This window comes from Loxodonta africana, chromosome 6 (assembly GCF_030014295.1).
Source record: "Loxodonta africana isolate mLoxAfr1 chromosome 6, mLoxAfr1.hap2, whole genome shotgun sequence".
Taxonomy (NCBI): domain Eukaryota; kingdom Metazoa; phylum Chordata; class Mammalia; order Proboscidea; family Elephantidae; genus Loxodonta; species Loxodonta africana.
This window is the reverse complement of record NC_087347.1, coordinates 50,655,000-50,672,650: the sequence shown is the minus strand read 5'-3', so window position 1 is coordinate 50,672,650 and position 17,651 is coordinate 50,655,000. Positions and strand designations below refer to the sequence as shown.

The 17,651-nt window shown below is 36.4% G+C and overlaps 1 protein-coding gene across 1 annotated transcript in view; it reads right to left on the bottom strand.

Moving 5' to 3' along the window:
* The window catches only part of DNAH7 (dynein axonemal heavy chain 7), a 262,133-nt gene that overhangs the window by 14,846 nt on the left and 229,636 nt on the right, over positions 1–17,651 (bottom strand). Inside the window, exons 59-63 of the mRNA XM_023542658.2 lie at positions 14,346–14,531; positions 12,630–12,767; positions 7,987–8,217; positions 4,518–4,670; positions 2,923–3,100 (exon numbers count right to left, since the gene is read on the bottom strand). Coding sequence (XP_023398426.2) covers positions 2,923–3,100; positions 4,518–4,670; positions 7,987–8,217; positions 12,630–12,767; positions 14,346–14,531 — 886 coding nt within the window. The remainder of the gene's footprint in view (positions 1–2,922; positions 3,101–4,517; positions 4,671–7,986; positions 8,218–12,629; positions 12,768–14,345; positions 14,532–17,651) is intronic.

Genomic DNA, 17,651 nt, shown 5'->3' with positions numbered 1-17,651 from the left:
GCCACATCTTTCTCCCAAGGTGCGGCTGGTGGGCTTGAACCTCCAACCTTCTAGTTAGCAGCCAAGTTAACCACTATGCATCCAGGGCTCTTTCGAATATTGGGTTAGATACTATGAATTTGTTGTGGACTCAAGCAGCGTAATTTCTGGAATTTCTACAGCAGTATTTGAGGACCAATTATGTGCCAGACACTGAGGGAAGAAGGGTGAAGACAGAAAAAGTCACTGCCATTTTGGTATTTGCACTGTAGTGGGAAGACAGACAATAAAGAAGGAAAAAAAGAAAATAATTTCAGAGTGTGACTAATGCTTTGAGGTTAATGAGCAGTGTTGTAAGATAGAGTAATGAGGTGGGGTTAGGAGCTTCAATACATAGAATGTTCATTAAGGGTCTTTCTGATGAACTGTACTTTAAACTGAAACCTGAAGGATGAGAAGTGCTCACTATGCTGGGTCTGGGTTTAAGAACAGCAAATACAAAGACTCCAAAGAGGAAACAGCTTGAGGCATTCTAGGAACTGTCAGCGGTCAGTGTGACAGAGTAGGGGAGAGAACGGCACAAGATGAGGTTGTTCATGATGAGGTTGAACAGGCAGGCAGTGGCTAAAACGTACTTGGCCTCATAGTCATGGCAAGGAGTCTGGATTTTGTTCTAATTACAATGGGAAAAATGTCTTTATTAGTCATTTGAATTTCCAGTGGGGGCTAAGAGGTGACATGATCTGTTTACATTTTTTAAAAATTTCTGTGGCTGCTGTATAACTTAAGGATTATAAGCGGGTAATGACACAAGTAGGGAGACAAGATATGAGGTTAAAGAAGAATTCTAGATAAAAGTAGCAATGGCAGTAGCATTGTAGGAGAGTGACTGCATTTGATGTGAATGTATGAGGCACCAGGAGAGTGAAGAACGGTCCACAGGTTTCCAGCTAGACAGTGGTGCCACTTATTGAAACTCAGTTTAAGTGTTAGATATCCAGGAGACATCAAAGTAGAGATGTTAGGTAGGCAGCTGTATACAGAGGTCTGGATCTCAGAGGAAAGATCTAGACTGAAGGTTTAAATTTGAAGGACAATAATGTTTAAAGATACAGAGAAAGATGAGGTCATTTAGGGCAAGGGTGTAATTAGAAAACAGAAATAGTTCAGGATTGAGGCCTTGGGAACTCTAATATTTAAAGGAGGAAGAGCCAGCAAAGAAGCACATGGCTAGTGACCATAAGAGGAAAGTCAGGAGAGGGTGATGTCCTGGAAGCAGAGAGAAAAGGATGTCTCTAAAAAGAGGAAGTTTTCAATTGGTGAAAACTGCTAAGGTGTTAAGTTCAAGTCAGAAGTGAATGCATGTGATTGGTCAACATGAACATCATTAGTAACTTTGACAAGAATGGCATCAGTTGACTGGAGAAGATGAAAGGCAAACAGGAAATAGGAAGTTAGAGCCTGGAAACAGCACGTAAAGACAATTATTTTGAGAAATTTCCTTATAAAGGGGAACAGAGATATAGGACAGAGACTGAGGGGATATGGATACTAAGACAATTGGGATTGTTTGCTGGCTTGTTTTAAGATGAAAAATTCTAGAGCATGTTGAATGCTGATAGGAATTATCTGGCATTGTTCATCCTGGAAAGGGAGGGCACAATTAAAAAAGCAAAGCCTTTGAGAAGAAGAAACAAAATGGGATAAACTATCAGACAGTATAGATGTTGACAGATATATGGATTTGGTGGTGATAAAAGTTCTGATAGCTTTTTATTTTTTCAGTGAAGGATGAGGTGAGCTGTGGGAGCAGAGTGAAGGGGAAAGCAGGTAGCAGTGGTTGTGTTGAGAGTGGGGAAGTGAATTTCCCAAGGAATAATTGTAGGACTGCCTGATAGTGTTGCAAACCCCCTTCAGATTTGAGATGCTCAAGAATATTTGGCTGAGTAATGTGATTATCATACTCTGTTGTGATTATATACCTACTAGCTAGTATGTCCCACCAGAATATAAATTAGTCGAGGGCCAAGATCCTGTCTCATTGGTCACTGTTGATATTCTCAATGTCTAGTATAGAGTGAGCCAGTAAACTGATGAGTAAGGAAGTACAATTGTCTTTGACACACTAGTTAAAGGAGTATACAATTAACAGTCATTTAGGATTAATGTCATTTTTAAAAAAGACAGCACCATTTTGGCTTAAGTCAAGAAGTCTAGAGAATTTTTGAAATTTTATTTATTTACAGTAGTGGTCTTGTCCACTAAAATTTAAATAAAGGATCAGTATAGACACAAAGTATGGAAAAGGCAACTAATCAGTTAAGAAAAAAAGTAAATATACTCATTATCAATCTTTTAATTGAAACACAAATGCTCCTGATAGCTATTAACTTTTTTAAGCTTTGTAATGATGTATAGAAGGAAGGGATACGTATTTTAGGAGTCTGCAAAGTGTGCTCTTCCAATTACCAGGGAAACTTTCTTCTTTTCAAGTTGTACCATCTTGATTCCCCAAGGCCAACATAAGATTATGGTTGATTATTCCATGTATCATTAATTTGATGATTACTTTCTTTTAAACTTCTTATTAGAAATAATTTCAAACTTAGAAAATTTTGCAAAAATCCTACAGTACAAGGGACATCCATATACCCTTTACCCAGATTCACCTATTATTATCATTTTATCCCCATTTGCTTAATCATTTGTGCGCTTATGCTGTCTTGTGCTTTCTCTCCATATATATATATATATTTTTTTTTTTTCTCAACCATTTGTAGTGGTTGTGCTATGGCTGCTAAACAAAGGGTCGGCAGTTTGAATTTGAGGATAAGTTACCATAATGATGGTTACTTTTTTAATAGCTGCAAAAAGTAAAAAACGAATGTTAAGTTTTTGTTTTGTGCCCAGGTATGAGTCACCTCATACTGTCACTGCACTTACCATCTTCAGGAGCAGTCTTATATTCTTTGTCTTCCATCACTTCGTAGTCAAATCCAAGCAGATCAATGGGAATGGTGTATTTCCTGGCATAGTTCTGCTGGGCACCAGTCAAAAAGGCTTGTGTGAAGAAGAAGCCAGAAAGCCAGAAGACCGGAGGAGGGCCAACCTCGTACCATTGCTATGGTTTCAAAACATAAGTGTCCTAAATTTGACTAAAGACACTCCCTTTATTATCTTTTAGGGAAACTAATAAATGAGCTAACACTCTGAGGAATAATAAGGCATACCATCAAGGTTCAGAAATAAGTAGCATATTCAGTGCTTTTTCTGGCTTTAATTTTGTATCTATCACACCAGCTTGGGAATCACAACATCCATGACTATAGATATAGATGTGTGTTTTATATATGCCCAATGGTCCTTCAGAAAGGCTCCATACTTTATTGAGCATCTAATGTCCATTGTTTCACCTTATATCATGTTATACAGTTGAATAGAACAAGAGATCCCTGTAAAGTCTAGACAGAAGGTAATTTTTTTTCACTTTCCCCCTCTCTAATTGGTCATTAGTACCCAGTAGAACTTTCTTTGGAAGTTTTTTCCTGCTATTTCACTAAAATATAGTGAAATCCAACATATGGAAACATAACAGTATAGAAGGAATACCCAGAAGAAACAGGGGAGTGAGAGTTTAAGGTCTTTATAAATACCAAGATGCCTTGATTCTCTGCCCACATAACAGATTCTAATCATGAGCTAGGTGAATACTAATGTAAACAAAATAGTAAATTATAGAAGTCAGTTCTGAGGATAGGAATTTGAAAAGCTTTTCCCTATTACAGTCCCAAACTTTCCCCATAAGTAATGCCTCCATGTTTCAAGAACAATCTTAATCCCTTAGTAGTATTGTAGTCCAACAGAGAACCTGTATTATGAAAAGGAAGTTCACATGTTTAGTCATTTTAGTCCCGTAGAAATGTCTTCACCGGCAGTTTTTGATATAATATGTATAGTCTTCAGGAGATTAATCGATACTTCTAATGGATATAATTGTTAACTATAACACAGTTAAGCACCAGTATTATGAGATAATTAGGAGGCAGGCTTCTGCCCACTCAACATTTTCAAGACACTTAGCCATTGAGGTCATTACTGTCTTCCATTGAACCAGCAATCTAGTGATTTCATGACCTAGAAGACTGCTGGGCAAGGAAAACATAACGTTCCTCACTAGTAGCTTGCCTGGCTTTCTAATATACACTGCTTTAGGGATCTGCTTTAATGCTAAATATTTAATGGAAAAATCAACATAGCCGTTGTTTTCTCTCTTCAAATGTCTTTGCTTTGGATGTTTTACTTCACTGAACATGAACAGCTGCTCCTAAAGAAGCTTTCAGAGATTCCATGCCCAACACTAGAATTTTGACAGGTCAGTGTAACAGTTACAATAGATTATATGCAATATGTATATATGGTCATTTGTGCCTGGGATGCACTGAAGAACTAAAGAGTAATACTCATCACACTAGCCTTACTGATGAAGAAAATGAAACCACAAGAAACTCAACAATACATGATTGTTTGGATGGACTCACCTGCAAGAATTTTAATCTTGCAAGGAAGTCATTGATATAGCTGCCAAGTGGTTTAAGGCTTGGGTAGGATTTACCCATCCACATTCCTGGAATTTTGACATTCAGAATGCTGCTAACCACTTCTTCAAGCTCTGTAGACATCACTACAAGGCCCTGAAATACATTTAATCTTTGGTTAACATGAAAGTATAGATGGTGAACAGTCTTTTCTTAAACAGCTTCTTCACAATTATCCTGTGTTTGTAACTGTGATTAGTTAAAGTTGAGTCATATAGCAAATACAGTCCACAAGTCAGCCATGGAGATTGTCATGGATTGAACTGTGTCCCCTCAAAATATCTGTCAACTTGGCTAGGTCATGATTCCCTTGTATGATAGTATGATTGTCTACCATTTTATCACCTGATATGATTTCCCTATGTGTTGTAAATCCTATCACTATGATGTAATAAGATGGATTAGCAGCAGTTATATTGATGAGGTCTACAAGATTAGGTAGTGTCTTAGGCCAATCTCTTCTGAGATATAAAAGAGAGGAGCGAGCAGAGAGACAGGGCGACCTCACATCACCAATAAAGCAGTGTTGGCAGCAGAGAGCATCCTTTGGACCTGAGGTTCCCGTGCTGAGATGCTCCCAGACCGAGGGAAGACTGATGCATCACAAGGACCTTCCTCCAGAGCCGACACAGAGAGAAAGCCTGCCCTGGAGCTGGCACCCTGGATTTGGACTTCTAGCCTACTGGACTGTGAGAGAATAAACTTCTCTTTGTGAAAGCCATCCACTGGTGGTATTTCTGTTATAGCACCACTAGATGACTAAGACAGAGCCTTTTCACTCTTCTTAGAAAAACATTAACAGTTTTAATCTAACTAAATTTTAATGGGCAGTCTTCTTAATCAATACTTAATCAAGTACTGGTTATTAACTACTCACTAGCTATTAAATCATAGCCTAATTTTGACTTAGTTTACTTGTCTATTAAATGGACAAGTAATTTATCTCTTCTGCCTTCTTAAAAGGATAGTCATAATTTAAAATTAGGAAAATGATATGAAATGCTTTGAAAAGGTAAAATACCCTGAATTCAATTGTGAAGTCTAATTACTCTTACCCCAAATACTAACTTTTCTCTCGTGTCCCCTTCAACCAAGTAAGGAATCATATGTACTTTTACCATGTCATTGTTTGGAAGTGGGTAGGAAGGATTAGGAAAAGCACATCCTTCAACAATTACTTAAAGGGTAAGAAAACAGAGAAGTTAAGACTAGCAACCACGCCTCCTCTGAGTCAAAATGATCCATCATTTAGACAACCCACTGGTTTCAGAAGATGATAAAATTAATTGACAATACTTATAAGTCAGCTGGATAAAAACTGAACAATGTCTCTCATCTCTTCCAGATTGATTCATTATTATACAAAAATGTGGTGTAATTTATCAATTTACAATTCAATGCATGGTAAGGGCCTAGCCCAGGAACAAGCATTCAAAACTGGTATTAATTATTGAATGAAGTCAGAGGTTTTGATTTATTTTTGGTCATAAATATTCCAATACATTTTAGTTGTATAAATGGGGAAAATATTACGATACATCAGAAATGGACTACCGTATAAAGAAGCAAAGTGAGTATATCAGAAAAGGACTACTGTATAAAGAAGCAAAGAGTACATAGAGTTGTCAGTGATTATATTAGTCTTCACCATTGAGAAGTCATTTCTTTTTGCCAACACTTGTTTATAATGGGTCAACATTCTCTTATAAAATGATTTTAAATTTTGTTAAAGGAGAAAGTATAAACTGTGACTGAAGGCTAGAAAAAATTTCAAAATACCAGTACTTATTCAAATCAATATAAGCCCAATGAACGGGAAAGTTACCAATTTGGCAATGTATGTGGCCACTGTATTAACGACACCATCAATTCTAGTAGTTTCTCCATGAGCACACGCCCATATTTAAAAAAAAAAAAAATCACAAACTGGCTCGTAAAATACATAAAGTTATAACTTTAGGTTTTCTAGGTAGGTGACTATATGTGCTGCAAATGATAGTTTCTCTCTACCTCTATATTTTTCCTTTGATTTGTTTTTATTGTCTTATTGTGTTGGCTAGAATTTCTGGGAAATATATCCTAAAGCAATAATAAAAGCATCTTTGTGTTGTTTCTGACCTTAATGAGAAGGATATTTGAGGTTCAATAAATTTTTTCATCTTAATGCAGTGAGTAGTGCCATTTACAGATTACTAAGAAATTAAATTTTTTTCCTATTTAAATCGGGAATAAATATAGAATTTTATTATCTATTTTTTGGGCATCTATTAAAAAAAACTCTATTAAAGTGACTATATAATCATCATATCTTTTAACTTTTATTGTATTTGCAGGAATGAATTTGCTGATCGTGGACCAACTGAGCATTATAGGATCAAACTTTATTTGGCAATGGTATAGTATTCTTTTAAAATACTTCTGGATTCCATTGAAAGACCATTATTCAGGATCTGTACATTTATATTCATAAATGAAACTGTTCTGTAGGTTTTGGTGCCTGGGTTATACTAATATTTCTAAGCAAATTGGTAAATTTTCAATCTTTTAAAAACCTGTGGAACAGTTAAACATCTTGTGTTTGGCATCTTCTTTGCAGGTAGTTCTTCCATGATGTCTATATTTCTCAAAAAGAATTCTAATAAGTTTTACATTTCCTTTCTAGATTTAAAACTTATCATAAAGTTGCTCATAGTATTCTTTACATGGTTCTCTTATATTCCTCTATATCTGTGTTTTCAATAATGTATATATATGTGATTTTCTGATTAAAGACTTGTCACTTCATAATAGCATCTGTTGGTTTTATTATGTCTAACATTGTTTTTCTATCCATTAATTTCTGTTTTTTGTTTAAAAAAATGTATTCATCCTTGTACTAATTTACAGGATATCTGTTTTCCTGTTTCTTGAGCTAACTAATTTACTTATTTTCAAATTTTCTTGGTTATAGCTTTAGCTGCATCCCATAATTTTGATACACAATTTCTTATTTTTATTAAACTATAAACTAGATTTTTAATTTTAAAAGTAACCCAGGGCATTTTATAAGAAATTACTTTCATAGAACTTATCCCTTACTAAAATTATATATTTCCTTGTTTATTTTTTTAATTGTCTCTCCCTCACTAAAACATAAGCTTCATTAGGGCAGAGGTTTTATCTTTCTTATTCCTTAACGTTTTGTGTCTCCTCAGCACACATGCTATCCAACAAACTACTGCTATTTACCATATTCCCTATATTATTATTTACCTGTTTTTTAACTGCATTCCAAGAATTCTAAAATGTCCTCAAGGGCAGGGATTTTCTTCTACCCCAGAACCAAGAACAGAATCTATGCTCATTGAATATATGCTAAATAAATGAGCGATATGCTTAATCCAATGATTTTCTTTGGCGTATTTCATCTTACCTTAATTGCCTTTTGAATGTTGATGCACGACTCTCTTATGGTCTTAAGCAACTTATTGAACCGTCCCATCTCTTGGACAAGTACAGTGTTCATGCTCTGAGTGTAAGTTGTTGGGTATCTCCTCATTGCAGCCTCAACATCAAAGTTGTTTGGAAGTTTACCCAAGATGTCACCAGCCACCTCATTTACTACTTCATCTGATGATTTTGCACCAGCACCTGCTGAACGAGACTATAAAGAATACAAACTCTAAAACAGAAATCCTAATAAAGGTGTAAGAATAATTGAATAGGAAAATCTTTAAGGTAAATCTTTATACAACTGAATCTTGTTAGGTTGTTGTTAGGTGCCATTGAGTTGGTGCCGACTCATAGTGACCCTATGTACAACAGAATGAAACACTGCCCAGTTCTGCGCCATCTTCACATCATTGTTATGTTTGAGCCACCATGTGAATACATCTCATTGAGAGTCTTACTCTTTTTTGTTGACCCTCTACTTTACCAAGCATGATGTCCTTCTCCAGGGACTGATCCCTCCTAATAACATGTCCAAAGTATATGGGATGTAGTCTCGCCATCCTTGCTTTTAAGGAGCATACTGGTTGTACGTCTTCCCAGACAGATCTGTTTGTTCTTTTGGCAGTCCATGGTGTATTCAATATTCTTCACCAACCATAATTCAAAGGTGTCAGTTCTTCAGTCTTCTTTATTCATTGCCCAGCTTTCTCATGCTTATGATGCCATTGAAAACACCACGGCTTGGATCAGGTACACCTTAGTCTTCAAGGTAACTTCTTTGCTTTTTAACACTTTGAAAAGGTCTTCTGCTGCAGATTTGCCCAATGCAATGCGTCGTTTGATTTCTTCACTGCTGCTTCCATGGGTGTTGATTGTGGATCCAAGTAAAATGAAATCCTTGGCTACTTCAATCTTTTCTCCGTTTATCACGATGTTGCTTATGGGCCCAGTTGTGAGGATTTTTGTTTTCTTTATGTTGAGATGTAATCCATACTGAAGGCTGCAGTCTTTGACTTCATCAGTAAGTGCTTCAACTCCTTATACAACTGAATACTGCTCTATTTTATCCATGATCCTTTTCCACACAAGATTTATTAGAGTAATGACAACAGGCATGGAGGGGGTGGATTTTCAAGAGAAAACAATTGTTACAGAGGTGCAAGAAGGTCATGAACAGTGTTCACAGGCAAAAGAGTATTTGGAGGAAGCAAATAAGCTGAGCATTTTGCTGCCTGGGTGGAGGAGGAAGAACGGGTGTTAAAAATTGAGGAAGGAAAAGTACTGACATGAGGTGGCTAAATGATGAAGGCATTAAAACCCATAAGGAGGAAATCTGATCTTGCTTTGAGAAAACTTGCCACAAAATATATTTGCTAATAACTCTGGTGCCTACTGGTTGCCAACAGAGATATAGTTTTCTCCTTGAGCTGGGAGGGCAAAGAAAATAATACTCATCTCCTATAAGCAGAAGGAAGAGTTACGGAGAAAAGGCAGACTTTAGTGATTCACGTTGGAAGTAAGGAAGGGAATTTCATCTCTATTTTAGTTTTATATGTTTATAGTGGCACTGTGTAAATGAATCTATATATTCTGGAAAAACCTTTAAATCTTCAGAACAAATGAATAAATGTGTGTGGGGGGGTGGGTTGCGTGTGCTCATATTTTCCCAGTGCTAGGCAATTGCGTTTATTCTTCTTTCAGATTTTATGTTTTCTGGTTTATTTCTAGATTCTATAAATATTGATTATTCCTTTTACTTAAGTTTATACTGTGACTTTCAGCACTACCTACTATGTATCAGCATAAGATCCTGTAAAGTTTCACGGTGAAAGATTTAAATGTTGTTAAGTTTTAATTACATGCTAGTAATAGAAGGGGGGTATACCAATATAATAGGTCTTTATTATGATCCCAAAGTACTCCGTTTGCAACTAAATAGATAAAAAAAAAATCATAGTGAACAGAGGACAATGAATATTTGGGCAAAATTAGTAAAATATCTATTTCTATTGTATTTAAGGAATCATCTGCTGATTTCTGTCCCTTTGTATTTTGAAGTGCATACAAAATACTATAAAGACACTAAACACATTTTTATTTTCTAACAAGAGCTGTGTCCCATAAAAATCCAAACCCCAATCGGTAGCCCTTCGAAAAGGTAAGAAAACTAGTTTAGTAACACAAACATTTCCCCCACTTATTTCTCACACCAAAATCATGTAATTAGTGTGGTAGAGTTGAAGGTTATAGCCAGTGGATACTGAGAGTTAAAGGTAAGCAGATGTTATTTGCCTGCAGTTGTTTAACTTAGCTTGTTCTCTTTTACCACCTTTCCTTGAGAGTTTTCACAAATGTCCCTTGAAATCTTCTAAGGGTTATTTTCCTTTTATCAAATAAAGATAACTGGGTTCATTTTTAAGGAATAATCAAGAGTTCAACCTTTTCAAAGATCTTAGATCATTTCCAGTTTTATAATATTTAAAATTAAGACAGTTTTCCTGTTCAAACAGTCTGACAGTTAAGCTTAAGTGAAAGAGCTCTGCAAAAGTAACATGCATTCTTAAGTCCACTCTCTCTTTTTTATTTGTTCTAAGATGTATTTGTTAGTACATGAATTGTTAACTTGCTCTCCAAGCTCTGCAATTCTGGTCTCTTTGCCTCTGAATTGTGGCAAACATAATCTCAAAGCACTGAACTACTGCCTACCCATTACTATAATTGTACTTGCCAATCTGAGTTGGAGGATATTGAAAGAGGTTGTTTAACTACATACTGAGAAGATACCCCTTGTGTATTTAAACTTATTTATTTGGTTCTGAGTCATTTTCTGTTGGAATGAGCCCACTGTTTTATATATTCTGTAATGTGGCACGCCCCATCAAGTTTAAATAAAGCCAAAAGATACTACAAAGATCCTGTTGCCAGACTTTCGTGTATTACATGCCTCTAACTTTTCTAAAGATGTCTTTATTCATGTCCATACATATACTTTTGGACCTTGACAATAACTTGTTTTAGTGCTATTAATGCTATAAAGTCAAATGGACATAAAAATAATCTTGGTCCTTTTGCCCTATTAGAAAATGCCATCTTGGAATAGACCAGAGCTAGGAGTTCCACAGGTTCTTCAATCAATGATAGCACAACATTATTCTCCTAATCTGGTTCTTTGAGCTTTTCAGCATCTCTGGCTATCTGTCTTCTATGCCTGACCCTATTTTTAGAGTCTAGAGGAATGGTTTAGCCTAGTGGTTAAGTACACAGATTCTGGAACCAAACTTGTGGAAGTCGACTGCTTGGCTCTGAGTCCCTCCTTCCAATTGTACTAGCTGACTGTGGGCAAGTTACCTTATCTGTCTGTGCCTCCATTTTCTCACCTCACAGGCTGGAGCCCTAGTGGCGCCAGTGGTCAAGCATTCAGCCACTAACCACAAGGTTTACAGTTTAAATCCACCAGCTGCTCCTTGGAAACCCTATGGGGCAGGTTTACTCTGTCCTATAGAGTCAGAATCGACTTGACAGCAACGGGTTTGGCTTTGGTACCTCCTAGGATTGTTGTAAGCACTACATTGTTTAATATACATAAAGCACTTAGAACACTGCTAGCATACAGTAAGCATTAACATTTACCATTATTACCCTGAGATTCCATAAAAATAGGAAAGACCAGTTAGAATTCAGTTAGTGGAATAACACACCTGATGGAATATCCATCTTTAATTTATTAAAATTTCTTTAAATAACCATGGGGACCCTTGTCATTTGGACAATAAAAAAAAATGCTTCCAAAAATTAAAAACCAAAGTGAGCACATCTTCTAAAGGGAGAACAATACATGGGTATATCTCTTAATAGACATACTAGATTAACCCATGATTTTCATTCAAAAGTACTGACCTGTGCCCATGCTGACTTCTGGTGTCTCTGAAGATGGCTCTACAATATGCCCGTGCTTAGTGCTCTCACTAGTGGAACTGCATATACACCAAGAATCAACCGTATTTTCCCCCTAAACCTTTTTATTCGTTTTGCACTTACGATTGCCATTGCACACTTTAATTAAATAGTATGTCATCTCATAAAATATTAGTATGAAAGAAACTATTTCTATGTCAATTAGGTTAAATGTTCTGGAATATTTGATAAAGATGAGTCATTAAAAAAAGTTGCTGTCGAGTTAGGGAGGAATCAGCCAAATGTGAAAGACCGAAAATAAGAGATGTAAAATTCTAAAAAGAGTCTGTCATCCATCTGCTCCCCAGATATCCCTGAAATTCTCCTTCCACCTTAAAGAAACTGAAAAGGGACATACATAATATGTCATGTATTTGGGCATGGGGTATGCAAGGAAGGCAAAATGGAACGGCTAGCAGCAGACTGATACTCAAGAGATCTTTGGTTCAAATAAAAAGATTGATGGAAAAAAAAAAAAAAACCCAAAACCCATGGAGTCTTGTACTTTATGTTGCAATCCACATTTAAGGTATGTATATGTTTTTTCTTTTTTAAGAATGATTCCCTGCTTTGGTAGAATTGTGTAAGAGAACTTCTGCTTGCTGGCACATGCTGTTTGGAGAGCATCCTTACAGACCTCAGCAGCCAACTCCTGTACAGATCACACACCTGGGTGAGAAGAATGTTATCGAACAGCAGCTGAGTTTCTGACTGATCCTTAGTGATATCTGCGTTGGCATTCATGCCAAAGATTTCTGGTGACGGGGTCAGTGGCAGAGTCTTTGTATATTCAATGTAGCTTTTGTGCTGCAAAGATGAATAACAAGAAGTCAACAGGTTAGAAATCAATTGTTCTGTAGAACCTTCTTACAGAAAAGAGGTAATTTTCAATCCTCAAGCTACTGAGTGGATGAGCCTGTGAGGCTTAGACACTGAATGCTTTCATTTTCTTTTAGCCTGTGCCAAAGTAAATTAAAAAGAAAAAAAGGACACATGGGGAAAAAGAAACTGTACCATTCAATTGGAATGGCTTTTAAAATGGAGGAGAGGGGAAGTAATTCTAGTAACTTCATTTAGAAATTTCTTCCAGAGAAACCTTCATGTATTGCATTTTGCTGATGACTATTCTTAATTTATTTTCACATTAAAAATAAGCTTTTCTGACTATGAACTTTACTTTTATTGTGAAAAACCCATCCAATTAGAAAAGTAAAAGTTATCTGAAATTCTCTTATCTAGAAATAACCTCTATTAACATTTGTATCTTTTTATGCACAAGCATAAATATTTTGGTATTTCATTTACAATTTTTCATTTTCAATTCTTTCAAAATTCCATACCTTTCCCGATGTTCATAGATAGAATCACACAAACACAACCCCATACATATATGGTAGGGGGGTTGGTCAATGGAGATTTTATAATATGGGTCACATTACACACACCTGTCTTCATCTTGCTTTTTTCTCACTTGACAATTCACCATTCGAGGTCTTCTGACTCATGATTCTCAACGTTGATGTGCTCTACCCAGTCAATGACCTAGCGCTCTACCCAGTCAATGACCTAGGCTATGGGACTGAATTTTTCCTTCATCCTTATCAATATCTGCCCTCAGCTAGCATCTATCCTACTGAATGGTGGAGTTCAGGATGGGGGCTATGGTATTTATCTCTGTGATATGTGGCTGTGCACTTAAATTTCAATATGTGCCCTTTTGATTTCTGGGAATAAAATGAGAACTAACTTGAATGTCCTGGCACTCCCTAGAAACCTATGACACAACCATTTGAAGGCAGATACCACATCTTCCACAGGACAGGTCTGGAAGAATAGCAGAAGGGAACCTTGGCTTGGTGCTGCAGGTGGTTCTGTGACTCTCTGCCACTTTCTAGCTGTGGGCCTTGGAGAAGTCACTTTAGCAAAACTGCTTTCTCATTTGTAAGGGGGATAAAATAATAACATTGTCAATTTGATGCTCTAGTGAGACAATCACGTGTAACTGCTTTGTAAATAATTAAGCTTGATATAAAAATTAACTATTACTAATATTTGTCACCCCACTCGTTTACATTTTCATTTTAAATGGGGACAATGCCTTTTTACCCAAAGGACTGAATTCACGATGATGGAATCTCAGGTCACTTTGGAAGCTATTCTTGGGTGAGGAATGTTGGGGATACTCCTCACATCACTGTGACCAGAAAACCATTAACTCCACCTATGCACAGGGTTTACTCTGTTCCTACAAGACGAGAGAAAGCTACAGGTAATACAGGGGTTAATAAGAAAGAAGCCTTTGGGAAAATCACCTTTTTTTTATAGCATCACTACCGGAAGAATTTCAGATTATACTGCATTCAGTTCTCTAAAGGGCATACTTACATCGCCAGAAGGAGGGACAAAATAGATGCCACTTGAGTCAAATTTATAGTCTGAATTTTCAACTAATTCTGCACTGAAGAATTTGTTCAGGATGCTGCGCAGTGTGCGCCGATCCCAGTCGTCAGTCACCCTGCCTCCATAATTGCATTCGCCCGTCATGTATCGCAGAGCATCGTAAGGCAGTTCCTAAAATTGAGAGCTCAAGTCACTCAACCAGTGGACAGTCACTGTAGCATACTATACAGAATTGTGTTTCTTATTTACTAATATTATTAACTTAAATATCTTACAAAAAATTTTGTATGATACAATCTCCTTTATATACTTCCTTGTGAAATGTTGCAATTTTTCCCAGGGTCTTTCTCGCCCTTTGTGGTTTTTCATTTCCATTCAATCAATGCTGAGAAGAAGGCAACTCTATTTACTTGTGAACTTGTGTACCATTCAACCAACATTTATTGAGCACCTGATTTTTTTTTAATATGTGCCAGACATAGTTAGACCACAATCTTATTCTTGAGAATCTTGCACTGCTGAGTGACATTCAAACAAAATCCAATATAATTCAGAGATAATCAGCATTAGTTTTCTTCACTGCCCTTATATGCATGTATATGTACATGATTGGAATCATACTGTACATACTAATTATTCACCAAATCTCATATTATGAGATTTTTAATCATTTCACGAAATATTATTTGAAAATACTATTTTAATAACTGTCTTCTAATGTTAAATATTTCAGTTGCTCCTAATTTTCTCTGTTAAATTGTTTCATTAAACATGCACTTCTTAAAATGTCTAATGTTTCTTTAGCCTAGATTTCTAAAAAGGAAATGACTATGTCAATGGGTAGGAGCTTATAAAAAGCCATTGATGAATGTCATCAAACTGTTCTTCTGAAAGGCTATAGCATTTTAAAATCTTTTTGGCAGTTAGGATTATTCATATTGGTTACTTTATAGGAACTAGGTGATGGATGTTAAGAGACTCTATAATTTTTCTCAGGGAACCAAAACCTGAACTTGGATACAATTAAATAAAAAATATTTGTGTTTCAGTTGCTAAAAAAAAAAAAAAACTTTACTAATTTGATGGGCCAAAGATAATTAATATTGTTTTAATTGCATTCTCTAAAATACTAGTGAGGGTCATAATTTTTTCATATGTTTAATAGCCTTTTGTAGTTTTCTGTGAACTAGCCTTCTTACCCATTTTTTTCTATTAACATTTTGTTTGTGTGTGCATATGTGTAAGCTGTTCTATAAACTGACCTTCATTTATCAAATTTGTGGTAATATTATTTCCAGCTAGTCTGCCTTTTGACTTTTTAAATTATGTTCTTCAGTGTAAGCATTTTTAAATGTTTATAATGATTGATTTTTCACATTACAATTTCTTTTAGCCTAAGTATAAAAACCTACACACCCACCAGCAGTATGTGAGAATTCTATTTCTCAACATTCTCAACAAAACTGAGCATCATCATTTTGGAAAAAAAAAAAAAATTGACAAAGTGTTTTTGATCATTTTAATTTTCATTCTTTATTAGTGATATTGACATTTAAAAATGTTTATTGGCCTTTTTTTTTAATTTTGTAAATTATCTACTCTGTTCTTTATGTTTTCCTAATATGAATGTTTATCTTTTTTCTTATTATTAAAGGCTCATTATAAAGAAATCAAATCACTGTCATGTAAATTTTAAGTATTTTCTCCAAATTTTCATTTATCTTTTATTTTTATGTTCCATTGTTTATATTATTTTTATATAGCAACATTTAAAAATATTTTCTACTCAAACATAGCAATCTTCTACTTTAGAATTTTTTTTTTACCACTTTTTTGCTTCAATGCCCTTCTAGCAGTTATCTGTTAAAATTTAAAGTGTATATAACCTACACTTCAGTAATCCTACTTTGAGGAAGCTCTTCAATAGAAATAATAGCAATAGGGAACAGGAAGAAGTGTGATCAGAGAAGGGAAATTTATTTACTTATCTCCACTTTTTTTAAAATTGTGCATTAAGTGAAAGTTTACAGTTCAAGTTAGTTTTTCATACAAACATTTAGACACACATTGTTATGTGACCCTAGTTACTCTCCCTACAGTGTGACAGCACACTCCTCCTTTCCACCCCAGATTTCTCCTGTCCATTCAACCAGCTCCTGCCCCTTTCTGCCTTCTCATCTCACCTCCAGACAGCAGCTCCCAATGTAATCTCATACATCTACGTGAGATAGGAAGCACACTCTTCCCGAGTATCATTTTACGTCTTATAGTCCAGTCTAATCTCTGTCTGAAGAATTGGTTTCAAGAATGGTTTTAGTTTTGGGCTAACGGAGAGTCTGGGGCCATGTCTTTTGGAGTCCCTCCAGTCTCAGTCAGTCCATTAAGTCTGGTCTTTTTACTAGAATTTGAATTCTACACCTGTCTTAGTCATCTAGTGCTGCCATAACAGAAATACCACAAGTGGATGGCTTTAACAAAGAGAAATTTATTTTCTCACAGTCCAAATGCAGAGCATTGGCTCCAGGGGAAGGCTTTCTCTCTCGGCTCTGGAGGAAGGCTTCCCCTGGTCGAGGAGCCTCTCAGGCGCAGGGACCCCATGTCCAAAGGACGCGCTCTGCCCTAGGTGGTGCTTTCTTGGTGGTGTGAGGTCCCCAATTCTCTGCTTGCCTCCCTTTCATTTTATCTCTTGAGAGAGATAAAAGGTGGTGCAGGACACACCCCAGGGAAACTCCCTTTACCTTGGATCAAGGAGGTGACCTGAGTAAGGGTGGTGTTACAGTCCCACTCAAATCCTCTCAACATAAAATTATAATCACAAAATGGAGGATAACCACACATGGCCTTACCAAGGTGATACACACATTTTGGGGGGGGGGGTGTAATTCAATCCATGACAGCACCTGACTTTTCTCTCGCTCCATCAGGGACTGTCCACTGTGTTCCCTGTCACAGTTATTGGTGGTAGCCGGCATCATCTAGTTCTTCCAGTCTCAGGCTGATGGAGTCTCTGGTTTATGTGGCCCTTTCTGTCTCTTGGGCTCATATTTTCCTGGTGTCTTTGGTGTTCTTCATTCTTCTTTGCTTCAGGTGGGTTTGGACCAGTTGATGCATTTTAGATGGCCACTTGCTAGCTTTTAAGACCCCAGACACCACTCACCAAAGTGGAATGGAGAACATTTTCTTATTAAGCTTTGTTATGCCAATTGACCTAGGTGTCCCTTGAAACCATGGTCCCCAGACCCCTGCCCCTGCTACTCTGTCCCGTGAAGTATTTAGTTGTATTCAGGAAAC